Raw genomic sequence first — 24,838 nt, forward strand, 5'->3', positions numbered from 1 at the left:
CAGCTAGGGGCCTGCATGCGGCAGATGCCGTGGGTGTGCTGACCCACAGGAAGTCACTCCTGTCAAGCTTGTGGCTTGTACGTTTTCTGTGCTCTGCCACGGGCAGTGCTGGAACCTGAATTGGCACCTCTGGGTGACGGCACAAGGCACAGTTTGGGGTTGAAACTTGGGGGCACGAGACTAAAGAGACAGGAGGTGCAACAGGACAAAGAAAGAAAAGAAAGGAAAGGGCTACTACCCTCCTTTGCCTTTAAAGATGGGGCTGTGGGGGGCAATATGAACCACAGGCCCTTTGCTGACTGGGTATGGCACGCAAAGCACACTCCACCCCGTCCAGAGTACAGCTCTTGGAGCTCTAAGTTCCTTCCTGTGCTACCCGGAAGATCCTTCTCAGCCACACACTGCTAACTCTTGCACTGAATACGTGCATCAAGTCTCATGAGGACTGTGCTGTTAGCAAGGGTTTGGCTCTGCATTTTTTTCCATTGTTTAAAATGACAAGCAGCATTTCAGTAGGAGCTAGGAACAGCACCGCTAGCACCTTGAAATTAAAGAGGGTGCCACTCAGATGTGCAGCTATACTTTTCACAGCTGACTCATGCCAGGCGAAGGCAGCCTCCAGAAAGATTGCGCAGGGAGGAGGGCAGTCAGGCAACCAACTCACTACGTTAGAAATTAAAGGCCGTTAACGTACTTGACAAAGGTAGCCCATTGACTGTAAATCAGACAAATTAAGGCCCAGTAGGCTGGACAAGGACAAACGTTATGGGGTATTTTTTTGTTGTAGCTTTTTTAAATGATGAATTCCAACATTGTTTTCTGAAGCCAGTTTGGTACCTTAGGTCAAAGACTGCTTCTCCTTTTAACTGTTACAACAGAATTGGAAAGATAGCAGAGACCATCAGAGGTGTGCTTCTTTATCGTAAGAATAGCATTTGTTATTTATACAGCAGCAGCATCTGCAGGGCCCCGGTTGAAGATTGAAACTCACGCATTTCTAGGGCAGCGCTCCCCTTACCACGATCATCATTTTCCCCATTGTGTTATCCCCTTTCAGTGTGTCAGTAGGAGCTGGCGCAGTTTAAAAATAACCCAAGATTTCTGATACTGTACCAAAGTACACAGTTGCACAACTCCCCTTGAAATGCGTATCGCCTAATCAGAAGTTTGGGTGTCATCGACTCGGGAGGGAAGCAGTAGCAGCCTTTCCTCATGAATCAGGGAGATAGGAGAAGGACACACCTCTCAGACAACTGTGTTGTCATTGCGCTCCAAGTACTGCGTTGCGACTTTCACTCAGAGCTTTCTGTAAAGAAGATTGCTGACGTTGGGAGACCTCTGCATGAAGCACTCTGGGGAAAGGAGGCTGAACCATTGCAATGGAAATCAACCACAATCATACTTACTTAGTCTAAATTCCACCTACATCTCTGTGACTAGATTCCTGTTAGCTGGTGCAAAACATTTATCTGTAGGCAGGATCTAAACTGTCTGTACACAGCTCTTAGGTTTTAAAGGTTTCACTGTAATCTCTCACACAGTTTAGGAGATGAACTGAAATACACAGAGTGGTTCAGAAGTAAGGTTGCGTACGCAGGAAGAGGAGAGCTGTGCTAGCGTTAGATTTTTATCTGTGCTGTCTGCACGGGCACTATTTACCACATTAGCTGGAAGCACCTACGTCCCTCAGCCAAAACATCTCAGGTGGAATAGCTGCATGGAAGTCAAAAAAACTCCATTTACTTTAATACATCCAAGCTTTTACATCATGCTTCATACTGTCATGTACTTTAGACTGAAAAAAAGCCCCAGGATAAAGTGTGGCTTCCCTGCAGTTTCTAGGCGTTGTAAATACACACACAATTCTCGTTAGCTAAAAAACGGTATTTTTGCCTCCGTACCTTTTTCCTTGAATTTAGCATGAGAGCATGCAGCATGCCAGAGCACAGAAGACAGAGCATCAGTACAAATGTAGTCGAGCTGTAGCACTTCCGCTGCAGCACGTTTATTTATAAAACAACCAAACAAAAATTATGAAATCATTGATTCCAAGGAATCTGTAATAAATATTTGCTTTCCTCCGAGTTGTTCAGACACAGTACAAGTACACCAATTATAACAGATAAGAGAGAGATGTAAGCGCAGTTTAGCTGCAGAGAAACAAAAGAAAGCTACATAAGACTGTACGCATGTAATCACACTCTAGTAATAATTGGTATATGACAGTAAATGCTTTAAATACAGTATTTTACAAAATAGAATTTGGCTAATGGTTCATCTGCTTCCCTTGTAAGACTCCTGATGCTATCATTCCGAGCTCAGAAAATGTCCCTTTGAAAATAAAATACCCATGCCTTTGAAATAATCTCTTTCTCACATTTCCTTGGTGTAAGGATCTTTTCTTGGTTTCCTGTTAGCAACTGAAGTGCCCGACTGCCTTGTGTTTACCTGTGAGGCCACTGATGTGTGGTCTGAAAAGCACCACAGCATTCCAGACTTGGCACTTTTGAATCACGGTGACGCCCAGGCTTTCTGTCTAGGGCCACACATCTTCCCATGACGGGAGGGCCACGGTGCCCTTTCCTCACACATGCTGCATATCCATTGCAGCTGCTGCATGCATAGATAGCCGGCACGCATTTAACCTGCTTCCTGACAGGGGCTAGGAAAGATGACACACCAGGCTCCCCCACCGATTGCTCCCGACTAACCTCTTTTCCCTAAGGTCCATAAACCTTTCCTCCCATGTTATCGATCAGGTACCTCATATGACAGGGAGCGACTTCCCTGCTCCAGGGAAGTTGGAAGCCAGGAGAGGGCTGCCATGGCACATCTGTCTTGCAGCCCATTCCCAAAGGCCTCCAGGAAAGAGCGTGCCAGGAGCTGGCTGGGCAGATTCTTATAGCTGGCAGCAGGCGGCCTCTAGGCTGTAGATACAGGCTCCTTCACTTAGCTAATGGCAAGTCTGGCCTGTGACTCAGAAGCAAGCTAGGTATTTTGCACCTAGACCTTAGCCAGCTCAACTGTTTGAACTGTTACCCCCATGCTGTGATAATAAGCCTCCAGTTGCTCCGGCATGTGTTCTTCACTGAGAAATTTGCTCCTGTTTGTATACCCATAGAATCACATCCTCAGATAATCCATTGAGGGAACAGGGGTAGCATTCACTCCTGAACAGTAAGCTACCAGGAAAGCCACCAACTGCTTAAGCAGCCCTGCTCATGCTCTTGTTTAGGACTTTTCCAGCTCCAGAGCGTCCTGTAAGCGCTTTGGAGGGTCTCGGCCTTCACGGCCCAGCGAAAGAGCAAACGGCAGAGCAGTCACAGACGCTTACAGCCACTTCTGCCGGACGGCAACGGCCGCAACCATCTACGAAGGCACGACCGAGCCAGGAACGTGCCTTTGGAGTATCCAGGGGAAGTGCCGAGGTAAAATGACATAATGTCCAACACCAGGAGCTGTCATGAACATAGAAGCTTATCAAACGTCTAATACCAGAGGGTTCCTTGGTTTAAATCCGTGATCCAAGACTGCCTCCCTTCCACAACAGATCGGTACTCTGTCCTACCAAGGGTGGTTAGGTTGACTCTTGGGTACAGAGATCAAGTTACAGGTGGATGCTGCATGTGAGGAGAATGGGTGACTGCTACTAAGAAGTGACGTTCTCAGATAATATCAGGCAAGTTGCTTTATGAGACTATTTCTCATAAGGAAGTAAAAATCCAAGGCTTGTTTTTGATCAGATTTTGGTACTCCTGGAGAAATTACAGCAAGTATTTTCTAAGATCTCAAGCAAAGAAGCTAGAATGCCAGGCCTCAGTCAGAGAAGGACGTTAATTGTCATTCCTGGAGCGACAGAATTATAGATTCACGGTTCTTCTGTGCTGATCCATCTTCCTGCGGAGTCCTTCCACTGGAGAAACTGGAGAAAACCTTCCCTCCTTCAAATGAAAAATCCGGCCACAGAGAAAATTGACAATGTAAGAATACAGGCATTTAGGACCTACAAGCTCAGTGTCTTGTGTGTAGCAGTGGCCAGAGCCAAGTCCTTCAGAGGAAAGTGTAAACGAGAGAAAGTTACAGGAGCGTCCGCCTGCAGAAGCCTGCCCCTATCTCGCACCATTTCTTGTTTGGCTTGCAACTTGAAGCATAAGGCTTTATGTCCCTTATAAATGTTTATTCTGGCTAATTAAATCACAGAGCACGCTTGTGTGATTCCTGCACATTTGAATCCTGCTAAAGTTTAAGCCTCAACAATAGAACGAAGCCCAGCGCTTGATGGAAAATGGGACAATGCACACAGACATACCGTGTTCCCTAAGTTCTGAATTTGTTTTCCTGCCCCTGGTGTATTTTCCTCACAATATGCTCTGTCATTCCACTCTTACCTGGATGCCTGAAGGCCAGTTCAAGGATGCTGTTCATCCAGCCTTGGGCAGAGTTCCCCATAAAGCTTCTACAGCATGGCTCATCCCAAAACTGGTGAATTCACAGCAGAGGAACGGGAAAATCAGGAAAAATATCTTCTAAATGCTTCCTCCAGGGCTTTTTGGGAGATTGGTGGCCCTTACTTTTTGAGGTGCTGCCTTCATTTTGGATTCAGCATCTGATTCGCATCTCACTAAGGCTCATTTGACACAGACAACTCCAGTGGAGTTACTGCTGATTTACAATGCTGACCCTAAGAGCAGAGCAGGGCTCCTGGCCAGATCTACTGGTGCATTATTAAGTTTATTCTGGCAATTAAGCACCTGTTTCCTTGACATGAAGGGTCCTTTCCCAAGTACAGATGTTAGTTCAGACACATGCCTTACTACTGCATCCCTGAATCTTTTCGAGTTCCCTTTCCTTTCTCCTTCAGTTAAAAGCCTCCAAATGTATTTCACTAGGAGACTGAATGCAGAAGTTAGAAGCAGCTGTTAAGTTTCCCTTGAGGTTGACCAGCAGACAATCCTTAGCAAAGAAGCTGCCTCAAGAACTTCCGCTAAGACGATGGTTCTTTTAGAAAGTTCACCAAAACCAGTACAAAAGACTTTCCCCTCCCTCGTAAACCTCACCAGAACGTGGTCCACCCTTTTGCCTCCGTTGATCCCTTTTAAAAAAAAAAACCCTGAGCTTTGGTTTCATTTCATTTATGCAGCGCTTAGCTAACATTTTTCAGCTGTAGTTTTTAAAACACTCGGTATTCCATTTCCTAAAGAGTTAATTTAAACAGAAGGCTCCCCTTTCCCTCAAATTTATCAAAAAAAAAAATCTGTACCAGAACCTCAGTGCAGGAAGGTGTAAGACCGATTGGAGTGGGAGGGCTTCTTGTGGTGTGAATATTCAGAAGTGACTAAAATTAAGCTGACTAGGAAGATAACAAGCTAATCTAACTATTCCTATGTGGCTGGTGCTATGTGAAGTGTTTCTGGATGGCAGGAGTCTCCAGGTGGCTCGTAAGCAGTCACACGGTCTGAAACGCTCGGCTTTGGGCGGGCACCGTGACCAGTGTGGCTCTCATTTTCATCAGGTTAGCGTAGTCAACTTTCTTTGGCTCAGTTTCCCTTCCTTCCGTCTCCCTCTGGCTGTATTGGGGAGGAGTTAGATGAGGAGTAGCTTCCGTCGACAAAGTCCGTTGGCTGCGAGAGGCACTGTTGGCTGTTGACCTGGTTGAGGAGGAACCGGAACGTGAGCTCCTGGAGCCAGAGGAAGAGGAGCTGGGCTTGACAAGATGGGCTTTGGGTGCCTCTGCATCTTCTCTGCGATCAAACAGATAACAGGGTTCAAACACCATGAGAATAGAAACATTCATACGTTTTACTAGACTCAATTGCTGCTGCAATGAGCAATTGCTCATTGAAGTTGCAGATCACCCAGAGCACGTTTGCCCAGCAGGTTGATCTTGGCCCTGGGTCTTCCGGGTTCTGTCCTACATAACTTTGAGGATTGAACTCCCTCTGGCTCTACGGAGCTATCGGTCGAATGGTTTTTGAAATACATGCTGCCCATGACTGGCTCTTTATGTGGGACTTTGAGGTCTGTGGAATGAGCGCAAAGAGTTCAGATATAACTGTCCACTCTGTAAACAAATCACCTATACAGGGTTAGCCAAGACCAGTTCTTCTACTAGTAAAAATGGGGGTAGGAAAAGAAATGCAAGAACTGGGCCCAGAGAGAGGAAAAGAAAGAGGTACCAATCGCAGGTGAAAAGTTGATGCAAGAAGAGGCTGAAGCTGAGACTGAAAAAGAAAAGAAAAAAAAAACGGGGAAACTGGCACTCAAGATTTGAAAGCAAAGAAAACAGGAAAAAGGGCAGCGAGGAAAGAACAGCTTCTTGCTGGTTATGTATGCAACCTGACCATCAGGCAGAGAGATCAGCTGCTGAACGGATTACGGAGATTCCTGCTTAACGGTACACAGATGTCATAGGAGGGCCGACAGCCTTTACAAATAGGAAAGAGGATGCAAATGCAAAAGGGTTCTTCAAGGGCAGGAGCAGCTAAAACTCATTCCTGGAAGTCTCTTTTTCTAGCGCTTTCCTTCCTGAGAACTTCGGGCTCAATTGGCTAGAGACCAAATCTCTGCTTAGAGGAGTGAGTAGCAGACCTCACGCATACGTAACGAAGGAGCTCAAAGAACACGCGTCAGCATTCTTGGTACGCACGCTCAGGGCGAGGCTTCTCAACTCTGCGCATAGACGCTCACGAGATTTTCAACCCCGAGCTAAATCCAGAAGCCCAGTTGTTCTAAAGACTCGAGAAAGACTGTGAGAACCTGCCTGCCTCGCAGGCATTCCCAACAGAGATTGGAATTTAAAGGAAACAAATCAAATCTTACAAACCGTAATGGACAAGCGGGTTGAATCCCGTACCAGAGAGGGCTAACGAAATGCATAACAATGATGAAAATTGCAAACAAGAGAGGAAGTTGTTCATTAAACATTATTAAACATATATTTTACATTATCAAATTGCATTTAATATATTTTTATTGGGTTTCATACTACATTTTATCTATTTTTGTCGACACAAAGGTAATTCTCACAGTGAAGGAATTTGTCCTTGACATTTCAGGGAGACTTTACAAGTTTTTTTGGAACAGCCTTTGCAGACCCTTACAGCTAGGTTGCTTAAAACAGTAGTGAAAACACGCTAATTTGGATCATGCTGAGCCCATGTGAAAGTAAAAGAACAGAGGGTGGAAGGTCGGGGTTTCAATAAAAGGCATTACCTGATTTCATTGGGGGCCTCCTCCTCTTCATATCTCTTTTTTTCTTTCCTCCTTATTGTCAGCCTCACCACCAGGAGAAGAAGGCAAAGTCCCACCACTACTCCACAAACTGCTCCAGCGATCATGCCAATATTTTGTGCCTCTGTTGTCCAGAAAAACGTTTAAGTTAGTAGGTGAACTCTCACTATGGTCCATATAGTCAGATTCGAGACCACACTAGAATTCTTACCACTGGGTATAAATCAGAACAAAATGTATTATTTTCATCTACTTATTTAAGCAGGCCTTCATGCAGAGGTTGAAGCACTTTATCTTCAAGTATTTCTAAAACTGGGCACTGGCATCAACACTGAGAATGGTATTCAGCTCTATAAGGGAGGGATCACAAGTGCTCTGGCTTTTGGCTGTGTGCCACAATTTAAATGCAAAGGAGGAATCCTCTCATAAGATCACAGAGCCACGGAAAGCACAGAGGTAAAAAGACAGGGCAATCCACATCTGAAGCCAGGCACCAAGCACTTTCCTGGAGGCAGAAGAGTACGTCTGAAGTACGAACGTTTCCCCACGAGGGTTGTTTTTCCCCTTAACTCACCCTGAAATTATTACAATCCACTTTCAAAATGAATTATTCTCCTGAGGAAAAAAGAGACTCGAGGGCGATAGAGGAAGAGGAGGAGGAGGAAAGGAAGACCGCACTGTGTGAGCGCAGGGCATTTTTCCATCCAAAACAACAAGGTTAATGAGACAACGCTTTCTAACGCGTATGAGCCCTCAGTTGCTTCTGTACAAAACCTTCTTTTGATAAAGAAGGGATTAGGCTGGGTTTGGCTGGAACTTGTTTCCCTAAGGCTTGTCCCTACGGAGGGTGTACCAATTCAGGGCGAGGTTTAAACCACCTCACTTCAACTGGCATAAAAGCTGCCCAGATGCTTTTATTTCAGTGCCTGAGGGGAACAGGCTTTCCTTGCTACATGACCCTGTTCCAGTTTTTTCTACCCTGGTTGGGCAGACAAATTCCAAAGCTGTGGGACCGCCACGGAAGAGACTGCTCTATTAGCAGCCCTTTATCGCCTCCACCTCTTGCTGATCTCACCTGAGAGCTGCACCCAAAAACCTGCTAAACTGTAGTCTTTGGATTTGTCATCAGTGCTGGTGCTAAACTCCACCCATTTTCATGCACGCATATGCAAGGCACTGGTACTTAGACGCGTACACACCCTTGATGTGGTTAACCACGTAGAACATTGTAATCTCTGGCGTTTAGGCTAGAATTTATTAAACGCGGATTAAACCCAAATTCTGTCACAAGTAACTTTTTACTCGGCACGCTATTTCACATCTAAGACAGCCTTTTCAGGCTACCTTTAGCTAGTTTACTATCTCAGGTAGGAGAGATACTTAATTTGGAATTGGAATGATGAACTACCTACTGGGATTTTATAGTTGACAGGAATTCATCATGCAGTCATTCCAGCCATAAGTACCACTACAAACTGTAGCCTCTGCAAACTCTATAGCTCAGCCGTTTTTCCTAGTACTCCGTTAGTTAGTCTCAAAATCAAACTTTCTAATAGACTAAGATGCCTGAGCCTGAAGAAGAAATTTACCACTCTAGGGTATCCTGAGGAATGCTGTGCAAACCATGAGGGCAATAAATAAGAACTGCTTCACGTGATTCAAGTATGAAAGGGCAAAGGTGTGGCACAGAGAATTTATCAGTAGAGACAGGACAACTGGGAAGCAATGCTGCTCATCCAGCGGTGCGAATACTAGTTATGCACTGATACTCACGCTGCACTGTCACCTGAACAACACAGCTTTCTTGTCCAGCCTCATTGGTGGCAATGCATTGGTATAAACCCGTACTCATCTGTGTGAGGTTCTTCAGTAGAACTTGCCCGGGATTAGATATGTCTGAAACAAGAAAAACAGCAGCAGGATTAAGCAGAACACTTTAAATTAAGAAGCCACGAAGGATGGCAAATAGCACACAGAACCTGGACGCAGAAACACAGATTGAATTTCCAGGCCACGTCAGCCCAAGAAGAGTGAACGATGTCTCACAAAAGATCATTTGTCAACCTTCCGTAAAACGCTGAACTCCCTAGACGCTCATTCACTCCCTTGTTATAGGGCCCCATCATCCAGCTGCAATAGTGAGAAGCACTGGTACGCCATTGCTGTCCCTGCCACTAAACGTTCCCCGTTTAAAAGACGGGGAAGATGACTTCTAGCGTCAGGATTAGAGAAGAGTTCAAGCACGCGCGGCTACTTGGCTTTCCTGAGCATGCGCTGTCTAAGAGAAAACGACCTTACTTACTGACTCTCGACGTAGGTGGGAGATGTTCAGGTCTCTCTTCGTCCTCGCTTAAGCGCTGCCACCGGTAGGAGATGGGTGCAGTGCCAGATGCAGAATGACACTGCAAGGAGGCTTCTTTTCCTTCCAGCAGTTCCCCTTCTAGCCAGCATTTGGGCTTGGAAGGTTTCTCTGCAAGAAAGAGAACACAGGTCACCCACACGTGCCACAACCTCTATTTTCTCAGCGGAAAACCCTTTCTTTGGCAAGAGGACACATATCAAGCAGCTTCTCAGAACTGTCTTCTCTAGAGAGCGCCATCGAGAACATCAGGGATGCTTGCTAATGGACTTCAACTGCAACTTTGTGCAGTTTCATAGTCTTAAGAAGCAGGGCTGACTGGCCCATAGACATAAAAATGCCCCGTGGTGGTTTGGGGCAGTTGGCCTCATGCATACTCGCACCCGTGTAGCTGTATCGCTGTATTCCTTCTTTAGATACTATTTAGAAAACATCTTTCCCCCCCCCTCCCCCCTTCTCCATTTCTTCCTCCTTCTCCCTCCCCATAGCATCTGGCAGGCCGCAACAGTTGTTCTCTGGGATGACAACATATGTGCCAAAAGCCAACCAATAAACTGAAATCGGGGAGGAGAAATGCTAACCCCAGCAGTTTACAGGTCACCTCCACTGACTGGGTCCAGTATGGAGTCCCGGAACATGAACCCAGAGTCCTCAGTGAGAGATCCAGATAGGGTGGTCACCAGCTAAGCTAGGATATCGTTATGGGTTGCGATGAGATCATAAACGTAATTTGAAAAGAACGGCTTACGTGATTTTGCAAGTGATTACGCTGACCTCAAAACACTTCCTTAAGCTTTTCCTGTGTTCCGTCCTTTGCCAAAAAATGCAAAGACAGATAGGGAGTTGGACAGTGAAATCTGATCATGAAACGTCTTTGTGTATTTATACCCTGCTGAAATAAATCCGCCTCCAGGAAATGAGTCTAGTGATTTTTTTTTTCCTTTGGAAGAACAACAAAATGACCTTACCTACAACCTTCAGGGTGATGTGAGCCCATTCGTACTGCCCAGCGTTTTTAACTTTACATATGTACTTTCCTGCATCACTGGACTGCAGGGATATGATCTGCAAGGACGCGTCTCCAGCAAGGAAATTGGAAGTGAAGGAAACGCGGCCTTTCTGCTCCTCATTCAAGTCGTCATAAACGTGGCCTCCAGAGTAAGTGATTACCTGATGAGCAGAGAGAGTCACTGATCAGACAGTTGTAGTGTTACTTTCAGTATACGGAGCAAAAAAATCAAAGCGTTTCCAGAAACTGTGGACTAATGTTTTGTATAGTTAAGTGACCTACCCGGGGCCATGCAGGAAGCCTGTGGCAGAGTAGAAAATTACTCTACAAGAAGGATTTCTTGTCTGAGACTCATACCTAAACCGTGTTTACGCTAGAGGTTTATACCCGAGCATTTACACTTGTGTCAAAACCCCAGCACGGACATCAGCTTGTGCCATAGTATATACAAGAGCAGCCTCTGGCTTTGCCAAGCTAATTAAAGTTACCTGCGGCCTGATTTTTAAAAGTACTAAACTCCCTTATTTTTTCTGAAAGAGAGCTTTCAAAAAGTGGATGTACAAAATCCACGGTCATTTCTGAAAACCTGAAGGGCTATTTTGAGTTTGATCCAGAGATGACTCATTAATGATGCTGGTTTAAAGCAAACCCAATTACATTAGTGCCTTTCTCCAATACAAGATACGTGCATATCAAATATCTCGTAGACATTTCACAACATCTCTTTAAATCAGTTATGTTTTCTAAACAGTAGACACTCCCACAGTATAACTTAAAAAGGAGAACACAGAAGTCTCTTTAGATGAACGGCTGCTGTCGATGACAACACAGAAACAAGCGCGCTTTCTCAGCGGATATGCGTTGCGGCTAAAGGGAACCTACCGCTTTTTGTACTGTTTCAGAAACATGCAGCAGCCACTCGATATCCAAGCTTCTTTGCTCCAGGAGGCCCAGGCGGTGGTGACAGGGCAAAGTCACGTTTTCTTCAGCCACTCTCTTAAATTCAGTCTGGGCCTCAGATATCCAAACAGAACAGGAAGCTGAAAGACAGATGCCAGCAGTCAGAGGCCAAGATAAAGGATTTACCTCTGCTGCGACAAGGGGCGCTGGCTTAGATTTCACCGGATTCTTCTTCATTTGCTTCATAGCATAAAAGAAAACCCAACAGCTTGACTTCCTGGACAGGCTGCAGCTGATTAAAGACGACATGTGTACATACATCGGGGGTTAGTTTCACACTAGCGTTTAAGCATGAAAAACAGATGGCTTCACGCTCCAGAGCTGTCAGTGATAAAAATCACATAAACCTTTTGTTAATGTTTATTTGCCACCGTGAAAATTGCCTGAAAACCACGAAAGCAGTTTGCAGACTTGCAAGTTACATATACATCTGTATCCTCTATAAATGAAAAATTCCAAATTACTTCCTCGTTTTTGCCTTCGCCTTTTACTACCTTCGTTCACGAACATCGTTTCAGCCTGGAAGCCTTTCAGAACCCATGGCTCTACTCTTCTGCCAGCGTGACAAGGCTGCAGTATCGTCCTTACCACTAGAGGATGCTCTTTGTACGCGCTTCAACACTGAAAATCGGAAACCAGACTGGGAACAAAAAGGTTAACCTTAAAGAAAGGCGCAGTGCAAGTAGAGCAGTGAGGTGTCTTGGAAAAGCAACATCAAAAAACAGAAGTTGTCAAAAACAGTTTGTCAAGGGGGAGGGGGGGGAAATCTTTCCAAGTTAAACCACTAGAGGGAATCCAAGCCTCATAAATGTTGTTGACTGGCTCCCAAGACACGCGTACCTCCCTAAAACCAGATCCACGAAACAGCACACCCCAGAAAAAAAACAGCGTTCAGCATGACTTATACAGTGATGACTTAAATTCACTCCGCCTTTCCAGGTTTCTTTTTATACTGAAGCTCTGCCATACTGAAATGCAACTACATCCCTGCTAAAACTCAACTCAGTCAGGGGTTCATACCGGAGCCTCGCGAGTCTCCACGTTTTGGTAACAGATGGGCTCTGGTAAGGCTCAAACTCAATTAAAACCTGCCCCAAAGGTCAGAGATACAGAAAATTCTGGGCATTTAGGTCAGGGTCACCTCTAGATCTGCTCTGAGACCCAATGAAAAATTTTCCAAATGAGTTCCCCGTACGCGTTTCTGCGGCATGAACGTCATTCATTCACCTTTCGCGTTTGTATCTTCAGAGCACGGTTGGGTTGTTCTTAAATTTTGCTCCGTGGCAAGGAGGCCTAAACGTTTTTTTTTCTTCGCTGAAACAAAGTGAAATATGTCTATTGCGAGACAGATTTAAGACTGGGAGCGTTGGCAACGCTGTGAAGGCACACGTGTGTATTCGAGCACACAATCCTGTGACAATACAGCAAAATAACTGGCAAGAGCGTAAGAAGCTCTAGAGATACACGCTAAGTTTGTTCCTGCACTTGCCTTCAGAGGGCGTGACTCTAACTTTTCCCTCACCTTTCCACAAAAAAAAGCAGAAAAATGACATCGAAAGTGACACTTCCTCAGCTTTTGCCGTTTCTTTGGGACCAACCCTGGTTTAAGAAACATTCATCCACTCCCCACTCCCATTCTCAGATCTGGCTCCGAGTTTTTAGCGCACCCATCCCTCAGGTCTTGAGCTTCTCTCTGATATTTGAATCAATACTTGCCAAGTACTTTTATAGAAGGCACCATCTAACACGTGCATACCCACATATATAAAAATGCCTAGAATTTTAAGACAGGTGGAGCGTTGCAGAGGATTACACTCTCCTCCCCTACATAGACCTCCGCATGAATCGACGAGCCTGAAAGCTCCTTTTCAGCCATGTTAGCTGCCTTCTTTAAAGGAAAAATTAATCCAGTTTACCTCTGGATTCACTAGTCCCAAAGATCCATCTGCCAAATACAATTACGCATTCTGTCTAAAAGTGAACGCCTGCTTTCTCCTACAGCCTGCATTGCTGGGGGCTCCCTTCATTAACACACTGACACTCACTAGATGGGCTGATCAATGAGTTTAATTGATCTGCCAACTACAGCACAGCAACTGTTCCCACATCCGCAACTTTTTCAAAATCCTGGGCCAGTCTCATGCACATCTTGCAGGGTACCCTTTAGAGGAGCATCTTGCCTGGTTATTACCACCCCCATTCAGGAATATAAACTGCATTTTGAAGGAGTACAATAGCATTAGTTTCCCTCCTCTCTAGCTTAAGGCAAGACTGTTTTAAGGGGAGCTCACACCTTGGTCCGTGCTTGTTTGCTGGGGGCAACCCGCTCTGGATTTGAGAAGCGGCCCTTTGCCTGTAAGCTCATCTGCTAGAGGTGAGCAACATCTGAGAGGAATCCAGTAAGATAATGACAACTGCACATTTCAAAAGCACCTTTTCGCCAACGGTACACACACTCCGAGATAACTTGGAGCCAATTCACCAATGAACTGTATGTTGTGTCCTTATATGCACCAGTGTTAGCTTTTAAACACACTTTCCTGCACATCTCATACTTAGGTTTCCATGAGATAGCTGACCGTACCTTGTTCAAAGGCCGGTCCCTTTAGTCGTTATTAGTTCTTTTAGGTGCCCAGTATTGGAGCCAGTCTTGGAAACCGCCTATTCAAAAAGCCAGAAAAGAGCTCAAAGTGAACAGACCTCTGCCTTTCTATAGCTTGGGTAGAGTCTCCCTGTAGCAAGCACTAATGAAACTGAAATTAAAATTTACAGTTGGATAGGTGCTGGGATTTACAATATACACCTCAAATAAAAAGAATCTAGATGCCAAATCTGAGCCCCCTTCTAGATTAAGGGCTTCATTGCTCAAAGAATTAACGCCCTCTAACTTTGTGTCTCATGTTCAGGCACAGATGAGATGAAGCAAGAAGAAATGAGATTTTGCTGACAGTGCTTAAGCAGCTTTTTTTTTTTTTTTTTAATATTTTATTTAAGTGGTTACAGAAGATAACGGTCTCTGCATATGGGCAACCCCTTACAGCAGCAAGCATGCACAGTCTTCGGCACACACACTCGCGGGGATACGTTTGCTAGTTTGAAAAAGCAGTTTGTTCTGGGCAAGCACTTTCGCTCTGCTAGGTGGGTGCGCAACTGGCCCTGTATCTTCCTCCCTCAAGGGGCTTCGCAGCCACACGAGGGCAGAGCCTACTCAGAACAGTCCCTTAAGGCTGGCGCCGGTGCATGACAATAGATGATTTAAGACAATAGATTTTCCCAAAAGTCTCCCAAAGGTCTCAGCTCAGCCATGCAGTAAATATGCAGGCTCCACAGTCCTCACCCAAAAAATGTCTCATGGAGCCAACTCTTGCCCTTAGGCATCCGGTGTGGTGTTTCTTATGCCACAAAGTCCAACTTGGGAATTGCTTCTTTCCGTTTACTCAGGCCTTACTCAGACTATGCCCTACGACTTCAGCGGGAGACGGCTTTGTTTTTCCACTAGAGCAGGAGCCCCGGCCATATAGCAATTCCTGCATCATATAAGCATTAGCTCATAGGCCTGAAAACAGCGTTCAGCGCAGCGCCAGCCTTGCTGACGCACCACACAGTGCTTTGTTCTACATGAGGAGGAACGTGGGACGATTTTATTGTTTAAACATTTGCACTATCCTTCATAAGACAATAGCTCAGTCACCCAACACCTTGCAGACAAGGGAGAGAGTTGTCTTTCATTCCACACAAACATTTTGAATTCAAGGAATATGTAGTGACAAATATTTTAAACAACCCAAAAGCTAGCACACCTAAACAGACAGTATCTAAACAGCACAACTGCAGATTTGCCAGAGGAAGGGCACAGGTCTGACCAGGGGACATAAAGGGATTTTTGGCCCCTGTCAAAAAGGGAGGCCATTCTGCCACGTATCCATCAGAGATTTTGAAGAAAGTACGGACAGTACCCTGCATCTTCCTCACGCAGAGCAAAATTTAAGTCTTAGGGTAGTCCCCAGGACTCATTGCAGTACTTGGCTAAGTCACTACTGATTTTGAACATATATGAGAAAATGTAAGAGGGCTGGATTTTCAGAAAACCCTGCCCTTTGAAGTAGGCTTAGGGGGGCAAAACTATTCTATGTGACACAGCAAGTGCTGAGCTCGCAGGGACTGGGTGTTGTCCCAGACCATAGCCCTACTTGGCCTCATCACAAATTACAACTGCCCAAAGAAAGGTTTTCACGTCCGAATCCCGCACATGAACGCATGTACTTTCATACATATGTAACATACCTACTGTGAAGCCCAGTCCACTTGCTCATCCAAAACCAAGTAGGTATACACAAATACACGTGCCTATTGAGAACACCAAGCAAACACACAGATTGGCAAGACAAAACATATACAGAGCGGAACCGGAAAAATCTATTTTGACATTTATTTATAGCCAAATTCATGTGCTAAAAGCTAAAGAGCTTCCAGATTTAAATCTTTCATTAGCTTCAGATGAATGATTAAATTAGGGAGCAATGCTAAATATAGATTATACATTTTAAAAAAAAAAAAAGCTGTGCTATATCACCTGCTGACTGCTAGAACTAGAAGGAATGGTTTAGAAAAAGATTTGGAGATCAAGATATGAAAAATGCGCAGTGAAACTTAGCAGACATGGCCCAAACAATACCTATCAAGATAATTTAAGAAGATTCCTGAAATGGGTCTTGAAAAACTTAAGTTGTTCCAGGAACTTGTTTTCTCTTGCGAAACAAGCTCTTTAGCTACGCTTTCCATAGTTTATTTTGGCTTCATTAGAGATGGTATCTGTGACAGATATCACTGTCCTGAAATAATCAAAGGAGCAGAAGTAGAAATACAACCTGCAGTTTTCCTGTGACTCAAGGCATCCTGTGTTAGCACCAGACACAAAGAGGATTCCCACAGCTTCGGGGTTTATTTGGAAAAGTCAAGCCATTACCTTAAAAGTCAGTGTCACCGACTTAAGCCCATGAAGTGAGGTGTAAATACTCAGCTAAATTAAGCAAGGCTTGAAGCGCTTTACTAAATCAAAGCCTTAGCAGTAAAAGCTGTTCACCTGGGATAGTCCTAGGCCTTTTGCAGATCCAGAGCATTCTCTCTCTGGTTTATCCTAGCCTGACCATATTTTGGGAACTTCAGGTTTGGCAACTAATGCCACCATCTCTTAGAACCAAAAAAACGCAGGAAGTGTTATAAGTGCTTTAGTTCTTTCATTGCTATAAGCTAGCAACTTTTAAGAAATATAGAAGTAATCCATTAAGTGACACTGTGCAGGGAGACCACAGGTAAACAGTCTACCTGCTTCCTATTTGGCAATGCAGCATTTATCTACTGTTCATACCTCAAACCTGAGCTTATCTGCTTCTTCACTCTGCCACTTACATTTACCGACCATAGAAAAAAATTCTGCTATGATCATTCTTTTCTATTTCGACAGCTCTGTCCGTACCTGAGGCTTAGTTTTATGAATTACTGGACACAAGGTCAAATATGATTTCCAATTGTACTTCAAAGCGTTGCTCTAGAGTAGAGAAGCAGGCAAGCGCTTCAGAAGTCTGCTGCTGAGGAAAAGCTGCTTTAATATGACAGCAAAAGAAATTCTGTTCTACAAATCCTCATTTTCTATTCTATATTACATAGTTTGTAGTGCTATATGGACAATTTCCAGTTGACCTGGGATAGGTGCTCTAGCTGCTTTTATTCATTAACATCAAAACAGTGATAGGAGCAGTGAAGGGCAAAGTTTGTCAAGGCACATTCACATCCTTTCTGAAAGGCTGAGAGCAATCACTGAAGGCAAGTTTTCTTAAACATTGCCAATAATTTTGGTAGCTACTGATTTGGGGCAGCCTCCGTGGTACACTCTTGATCATCTTTCACATCTTCACGTGGTCCCACTATCGGAAAAAGAGGTTCTTGTAGGAAAGTGGTTTCGGCCCTGCAGTCCTCTGAGTAAAGCACACCTTCTCTTCAAAATCCTTGTAGGCTGCTGGGAAAGCACCTCAGTGCACCTGACAGTTCCCTGCTACAGTTGGTGGCAGCCACAACTGCGCGCTGAACTTCTTGTATGAGTAGCTCTTAATTCATTTTAGTCAAAACAATCCAAGTTGGCAAAGGTTTTTTTATTTGAACGTTTTCAGCTAAACCCATGGCCCAGAGAATAAGTGTCCACAGCCTCGTTCAGGCAGGTAACGTTCCTTTATCTGAATTACTCTCTGTATTTGAGTTGCATATTGCTGTAGAGCTAAACACATCCATCCCACTCAGAGGCACACGTGAAGACACAAATTATCTGTCTAAATTCAACGCGTAGAGAACAAGGTTCAAGAGTTAAGAAAAACAGGACAGCCTGCCATATTGCAACTTTGACCCAATCCTCCATGCCAGGAATTTAAGACATTTCACATCTGTTAGTTTGATCTTCCTGCAGTCATGTAGGAAATCATTTACTAAGCTCGTTTACGCAAAACCAGAAGTCCGTTCCCCGCTCTGACCCGCGCGCTCATAACAGTGTAATTATTGCTAAATACCCCGATTCTGTTCCACAAAAATTTAGCATTTTACATGCTTAAAGGAGACCAAGCACTTTTACGGCCAAAAAAAAATATCTGAGGTAAAACTTTCAGAGATGCCTAAGCGACTTAGGAGCCCAAATCAACTAAATGCTAAAAACAGTCGTACAGTTAACTTCAGGGCCCACTGGGCCTTAAATACTTAAGGTCTTCATTGAGAAGCCAATGTGATACAGTACTATCTGTAAGCGATAGAGGAGACAGGCACATAAAGTTTTCTCTCATTTAAATCACATCCCAAGTATTTGCAGTGGTTAAACTGAAACACTAGATAATTAAAACAGTTTGTTCCAGAGCTGCAAGCAGAACCCAGAAGGCTGGCACCCTATGCTCACAATCAAGCCATTCTAGCCCTAACAGCATTTTAAGCCAAAATAAATACAAAATGGTGTTTTTACACAGACAGCTATTTTGCATTCTTTGCGCAAGGGAGGAGAAGCTGGGGGCGGCTGGAAGTCTCCTAAGGATAATTAACTCAGCCCAGGCCCGGCCGAGGCTGCGCTCTGGGACATCTGCTTTCTGTATTCTTTGGCTGGCAAAGACATAAAGGCCATAGGTCACCTTCTCCCGAGAGCTTGAGTGCTCCAAGCGACCAAGACCTGGCCCCCAGTGCATGCTGCCTGCAGCCTGCTACCCTCAGCCTCCCTTTGATTTCGGGAATTCAGTTGTGAAGCAAAAGCATCTCAAATAAGAAAAATGTGCGCTAACAGTCAGCTCCCGCAGGGACAGGCTAGCTGTGTTAAAATAAAGAGGTCAGCTGATCCCCATCCATATCCACATAGCATTGCAGAGGTTCTCTCTAATTAGAGCCACATGTGCTTGTGGCTGAGGTTTTCAGAGGAGGCTGCTGCACATAGCAAAAAAAGAGCCCTGCAGGCTGCCGAGTTTCCAAACGGTGACGTGAAGCATTTGGAATTGAAACCACTGAGGAGCTAGGAAGGCCCAAGCAGAACAGAAAAACCAGCATTTCACAAAGCAAAGCCTCTGCTTCTGAGAACTTTGCAAGGACTGACAGAGGAGTGCAGGACAGGGCTAGAATTTGGCCGGTGATACACAGGCTCCTGCCAAAAGAAACATCGCCAGCTGCAGAAGCATGGGCAGAAGCTGGCCAGCCTTGCTTTGGCTCCTTTGAGGAGGCAATCCTTGGGCTGTCTCCAATGAGCCAGGGAGGTGCCCTGTAGGAGGGCCATTGCCAGGGAAGCACTAGTGCCTGTATGTGCAAACGCTTTAAGCGCACAACACCCTCACCACTGCCCTGAGGCACAAATGAGATGGTCAGCCCAGTACAGGTCTAGGTCTCACAAACAGCTGCAGCAGTGAGGATCCAGCATTCGTTAAGAAAACTCAGCATCTCTCTAGCAAGTGAGAGCAGAGACAAAACAGGCTGAGAGCCTGCAGTTCTGGTGACCACGTGCAACCTGAAGATCTTACAGACGTTCCTAGAAACAAGAGTAAAATTCTGTCCTTGAAACGCCAACAGGAAGTTCGCCTTTAGCACCACCACAGAGGACTGAATCCAAAGCCAGGAGAGGCTTTCAAATACAGGAATAACACTGAAGCTTTCCATCAGCTGAGCATCTGCAGAGGCAGCCAGCCACTAAATATTGCGGCCGACTTTTTTCCTCATTACATTTTAAAACAGAGTGCAAGTAGGAGGTTCTGGGTTTACATCCCTGGAGACCACAGAGAACAGAACACAAGAACAGCATCTTCCTATTTAATGGTTCACAGAATGTTTGTGCAGGGAAACATGTAAAGTTTCTTACCCCTTTAGTCCAGGCATCTTACTAGTAAAGTGGTCCAGGTGTCTTCTGTGTACAGCAGCACAGCTCAGCTAAGCCTCTCAGTAATGCAGCTGGTGATTTCAAACTGGGTGGATTAGATCTGTACGGAGAACTTGTCAGCACATATCATGGATTCCTCAGGGGGCTGAAGCACCTAAGGTTCTCTGCTAGTCCTCTCAGAGAGGCCCTGGATCACTTTGAGCACCTTTCAAAGCAGGGCTGAGGGAAGCAAAACAAGACATTCCACCCCTAAAAACGGAAGTTCAACCACCAGAGGCTTCCTAGTTTCTAACAAGGCTTAATTATGGTTTCAATAATCATTTTCAGGTCTCTTCCGTCCAACAAAATGATTCCATTAGGCCTCAGTAGTCTCCCAGTGTGCCAGCTACTGCGGCTGTTTAATGGACAGAACAATGAAAGCACACAGGAATGAAGAGATCTGCCAAGGGCAGACACCACGCAGAATCCAGAATACAAACTAAAAAGGACAGTAACAAAACCGATTTCAAAGTAGTATTTGTCCATTGGATCAGACCCCTCATGTGATCTTTCTTCAATTTCAAAGTCCACAAAATGGGATGTGTATCTCAGCTGAGGCAATTCTGGAAATTGGAGGGAGAGGAAAAGGCCTGAGCAGATGATAAAGAAGGTTCCTCATAAAACCACTGTTATATTGAAGGTTCCCTCTCCTTTTTTTCCCCAGGTCCAAAGTGAGACAGGATAGCCAGAAAGTGCTGAGCTAATTCTGATGCTTTTGTTCATAGAACTATGACTTTTAAGATTGCCAGAGAAGCGGTAACAAGAAACCCGAAAGGTTCTCACCAGTAAACTTCATGCATCTTTTTCTCAGACACTTTCAAAAAGTTGGATGCAATTTTAAGGTACAGGCTCCAGTCCCTGTTAAGCACATGTATGTTACCTCAGTGGGATGTTCAGTTGCGTACCCGTAATTGCATATAACATGGTATGACATCTCACTTATCCACTACAAGCACTGCTAATATGATACAAAATGAATGCCTAATGTATTAGCACTCTGTCGCTTTTCATATTCTCATATTCACTCACTCTCAAACACTCAGCCATAGTCTACCCTAGGGCAGAAAATGAACAGCAGCAGCAGCAGCTCCTCCCCATCACCTCCGTAAGTCTTGTGAAAAAGATATGTTCAACTAACATTTAGTGGATGACTAAGAGTTAGGGTCTTTTGGTCTGAACACAGGACCAGAAACAGCTGTCTAACTGCAGAAGTGTTACTGACTCTATCTATGGTCACAAGACAACCGCCCAACTATCCCCAGTCTCCGTTTCTTCCCAGTGCAACGGCTAGTGAGAATCAGTTATCTAGTTTTCTAGTTTACATTTACAAACCTTCTGAGCATAGGAAACAAACAGAAGCCCAATTCTCTTCAGCCCTGGCCTCTCACCAGCTTCAGTATGAACTGGAAGCAAGTTAAAAAAAAAAAGGAGGATCAGGTTCTTAACTCTTATCGCTATTATTTAACTCCCTCCCTGCATCTTTCCTAAGGTTTGGCACAGCAGCATACCAGCTGCAAGCAGACTCTTAAGAGCAGATACAGCTTTCGTTGTATTTTTCCCTACTGCTACTGGCAGTTACGGCATTTGTACGCATACACTGAGGTGCCCTAGAAGAGCAGGGGCTGAGCTCAGTAAACCACACTTTCTGAATCGCAGCCCAAAACTGAGCAAGTGAGGATTACAGAGGAATGCAAACCCCACCATAACTGTTGGGAGAGAAACATACCTACTGGGTTTTTAGAAAGCTGGCACCACCCAGACACTTCACTAGATCCCTCCACAATGAATATTGGTTTGCATTATACTGAATAAAGTCAGATTCAGCATTTCAGTGAGGCCTCGCGTTCGAAGTAATTGATGTTCTTCCCAGTAGTATTTACAAACTAAAGGCTAGATTGTGAATACGCACAAGAACTTGCTTTCACTTTAAAAGCATAACTTGGAAAACGTTTTCCCTTCACAGAGGGACAGATTTCTGAGGTGGAGCACATCAGCTATTTTAGCTACTGACTGCAACACTGCACAGCTGCTACAAGTATTTCTGAAGTTAGGAAAAGGACTGAAAAGTCAGAAAATAAGGAAGTGTTGCTTCATCCTGGCTACAAAATGCCAGACTTGTGCATTTGTTTTGGCTTTTAGTTTCTACTAGCTAGATATACATATACATATTTTTTAAACGACTGCTGGGAGTAGCTGAACCTAAGGTATTCTAGTGCAGTGACAGCAGCCAGAGACAGTGAAGTCAGAAGGATTCCATTACCCACCGAACTACGGCTTATGAGCTGAGGGCCAAATTCTGAGTTCCCTGGACTTCTGAACCTATTCCACTTTACAGCAACCTACAGTCCTAAAAAGGACATGTCTACGCAATAACATTACATTGATCAAGTTGGCTAAGCGCAGCAATATCGCTGCAACATGAGAAACACTAGGAAAGTGAAGAGTAATGACATTTTTCTTTCAGAAGTTTTAAACAATAGGCTTTTTTACATACTTTTCCTGTTAGTCATGAACTGGCTTCTTACTAACCAAGAATCTCTGTTGTTTCTTTAACCTAAGACAAGGGTTTTGATGAAAGTCTACAGTACTTCAAATATTTCTCCAAAACATTGAAGTACCATAGAATATACTTGATAAGGGCATAAGGACTAAAAAGAAAACAGATGCATTTCGCTTCCTCAGGAACAGAAGCAGCAGCCTCAAAGTACAGACTTTAGAGCCAATTAAAATTGGAATTATTTCAAACATCACGCAGGTGGAAAGACTAAAACAAAGCTCCATATCACTTGAGCCAAATAAAGCCTTCTGCAAACTGGTGTGCGTGTAGGGTCTATTCCAGAGAGTTAAGCAGCTCCAAAGCTATCCACCAAAGGACTGAACTACACTGCACTATCTAGTTTCTGGTAGTCCTAGCAGCAAACTAACTGCCTCTGCCTTACGCCTTTCGAGTCAGACTGGTGAGGAGGCAGATTCTCTCACCGGGTTCTTAAGCCAGCAGCCGATAGGCGCATTACATGTGTTTGGCATGTTTGCAAACGTAAAGGGCTCTGCACAGCAAAGGCCGCAAGAGCCTAAAGCCATTGCTAGGGGAAACCCTGAGTGAGAACAGATAAGCATCATGCCTGCCAAATATTCCTGTGACCTTTGCAAAAGAGACTAATCTAGTTCTCCGCTGGCGCATGTGCCCATTCTGAAGTGAGGAATGCCCCAAGTATGACTGGAGAGGCAGAGCCCTTTGCAAAAAACTGGCCTTGGCTATCAGGATACCTTAAGAGCAAGAAAGCCCTGACAGAGCTGCAATACATCATCCAGCTCTGGTGAGCAAGCATAATGTTTCCAAAGTACTGAACAGGAAGGGGGGAGAGTTGAGGGAGATAAAAATGGAATTCGGGCAACAGTTGAACAAATCTGCTAATTGGATATGAAAAGGTCAGGCATATTATCAAGGAACATACTGTAAAGGTCAGGTGAAGTCTATAGAACTAAGCCCAGGAGGAATCGGTAGCACACGTTCATGACCAGCTGAAACTCCCCCATCAAGATTCTCTGAATTTTCACCTTCCATTCAGTGCATCAGGGAGGTCTGATCACAGTAGAGGCATCAACCTAAATAAAAGCGTCACTGAACTTCTCCCTTGCTCTTACGCAGAGCCCGTGAGGTCCTTACAGCAACTTGACTAACCAGCTTCCTTTACAGCAAGAACTGTTGATATCATCAGGAGCAGCCCTGACTACTGGCATAGAATGGAAAACGTTGAAGAAATCGAATAACATGTTAAGCGAAAAGGCTGATCTCACAGTAACATAAACGGACTACATTACGTATCAGCTCTGCTTTGAGAGCAATCCTATCTTGTAGTTTGTTAGCCTGTTTGCATCTGCTAGATCTATACTTGTTTTTCTTAAGTGGGTAAACTGATGGTCTTCAAAGTCTTCCCAAATGGTCCTAGCCTCATCTTAAAAATCTGTCTTAAATATCCACATTTAATCCTATCCACTTAGAGATTGCATGAGGTTTAAAGTTTGTTGGTACAAAAGGTGCAGAAAAGCCACTACTCTCTAGTACTGGCTGCATATTTAAGCTTCAATTTCTCCAGTGTCTCTTAAGCCCACTAACAATTGCTCTCCAAGGTTAAACAACAAGGCAATAGACCTGGTCTTTGGATCCAGCTGAAACGCATTTCTTGTAGGGTCAAATGACATGAATGTGCATGCACCACCTTTCAGAGCCACTTCAACTCTCTTGTTGGGGACAGCAAGCAGTATTTGTAGCGCTTGCCAGAAACTCCTGATAGCTCAGCTTCATTAAAGATGCTTTGGAATCACAGAAATGTTGAGGTTGGAAGGGACCTCGGGAGACCAGCTAGTCCAGCCCCTCGGCTCAAAGCAGGGACAACTGCAGATGGCTGAGAGTAGGCAGCTCAGCATATTGTCCAGATGGGTTTTGAGAATCTCCAGGGAAAGAGACTCTACAACCTCCCTAGGAAACCTGTTGCAGTGTTAAACTTTTTTTTTTTTAAATACTGTGAGGGTAGTTGAAACAATTTCTTGTATTTCAGTTTGTGCCTATCACCTCTTGTTCTTTCACTGGATACCACTAGGAAGAACCTGGCTCTGTTCTTCTTTACACCTTCTAATCAGGTATTTATACACTGGTTAGATTCCCCCCAAGGGAATCTCTTCTCCAGGCTGAACAGTCCCAGCTCTCTCAGCCTCTCCTCATGACAGATGCTCCAGTCCCTTAATCTTCATGGCACTTCACTGGATTCGCTCCAGTACTTGTGCTTTCTTGTACTGGGATCCCAGAACTGTACATGCTACTCCAGATGCAGTCTCACACGCGTGAGCAGAGGGGAAA

General features: G+C 44.6%; 1 protein-coding gene across 2 annotated transcripts in view; it reads right to left on the reverse strand.

Moving 5' to 3' along the window:
- Positions 1-1,970: 1,970 nt before the first annotated feature.
- CLMP (CXADR like membrane protein) overlaps positions 1,971-24,838 on the reverse strand; it is a 48,691-nt gene continuing 25,823 nt past the window's right edge. The window contains exons 1-7 of one of the 2 annotated variants that reach the window (XM_068916965.1): positions 24,134-24,221; positions 11,481-11,638; positions 10,558-10,759; positions 9,533-9,700; positions 9,004-9,126; positions 7,213-7,354; positions 1,971-5,741 (exon numbers count right to left, since the gene is read on the reverse strand). In XM_068916965.1, coding sequence (XP_068773066.1) covers positions 5,447-5,741; positions 7,213-7,354; positions 9,004-9,126; positions 9,533-9,700; positions 10,558-10,759; positions 11,481-11,638; positions 24,134-24,161 — 1,116 coding nt within the window. In that variant the 5' untranslated portion in view covers positions 24,162-24,221 and the 3' untranslated portion in view covers positions 1,971-5,446. Of the gene's footprint in view, positions 5,742-7,212; positions 7,355-9,003; positions 9,127-9,532; positions 9,701-10,557; positions 10,760-11,480; positions 11,639-24,133; positions 24,222-24,838 lie in introns of those variants that run through there. The other variant, XM_009674059.2, reaches the window with a different exon arrangement.

This window comes from Struthio camelus, chromosome 22 (assembly GCF_040807025.1).
Source record: "Struthio camelus isolate bStrCam1 chromosome 22, bStrCam1.hap1, whole genome shotgun sequence".
In the NCBI taxonomy this organism is placed as follows: Eukaryota; Metazoa; Chordata; class Aves; order Struthioniformes; family Struthionidae; genus Struthio; species Struthio camelus.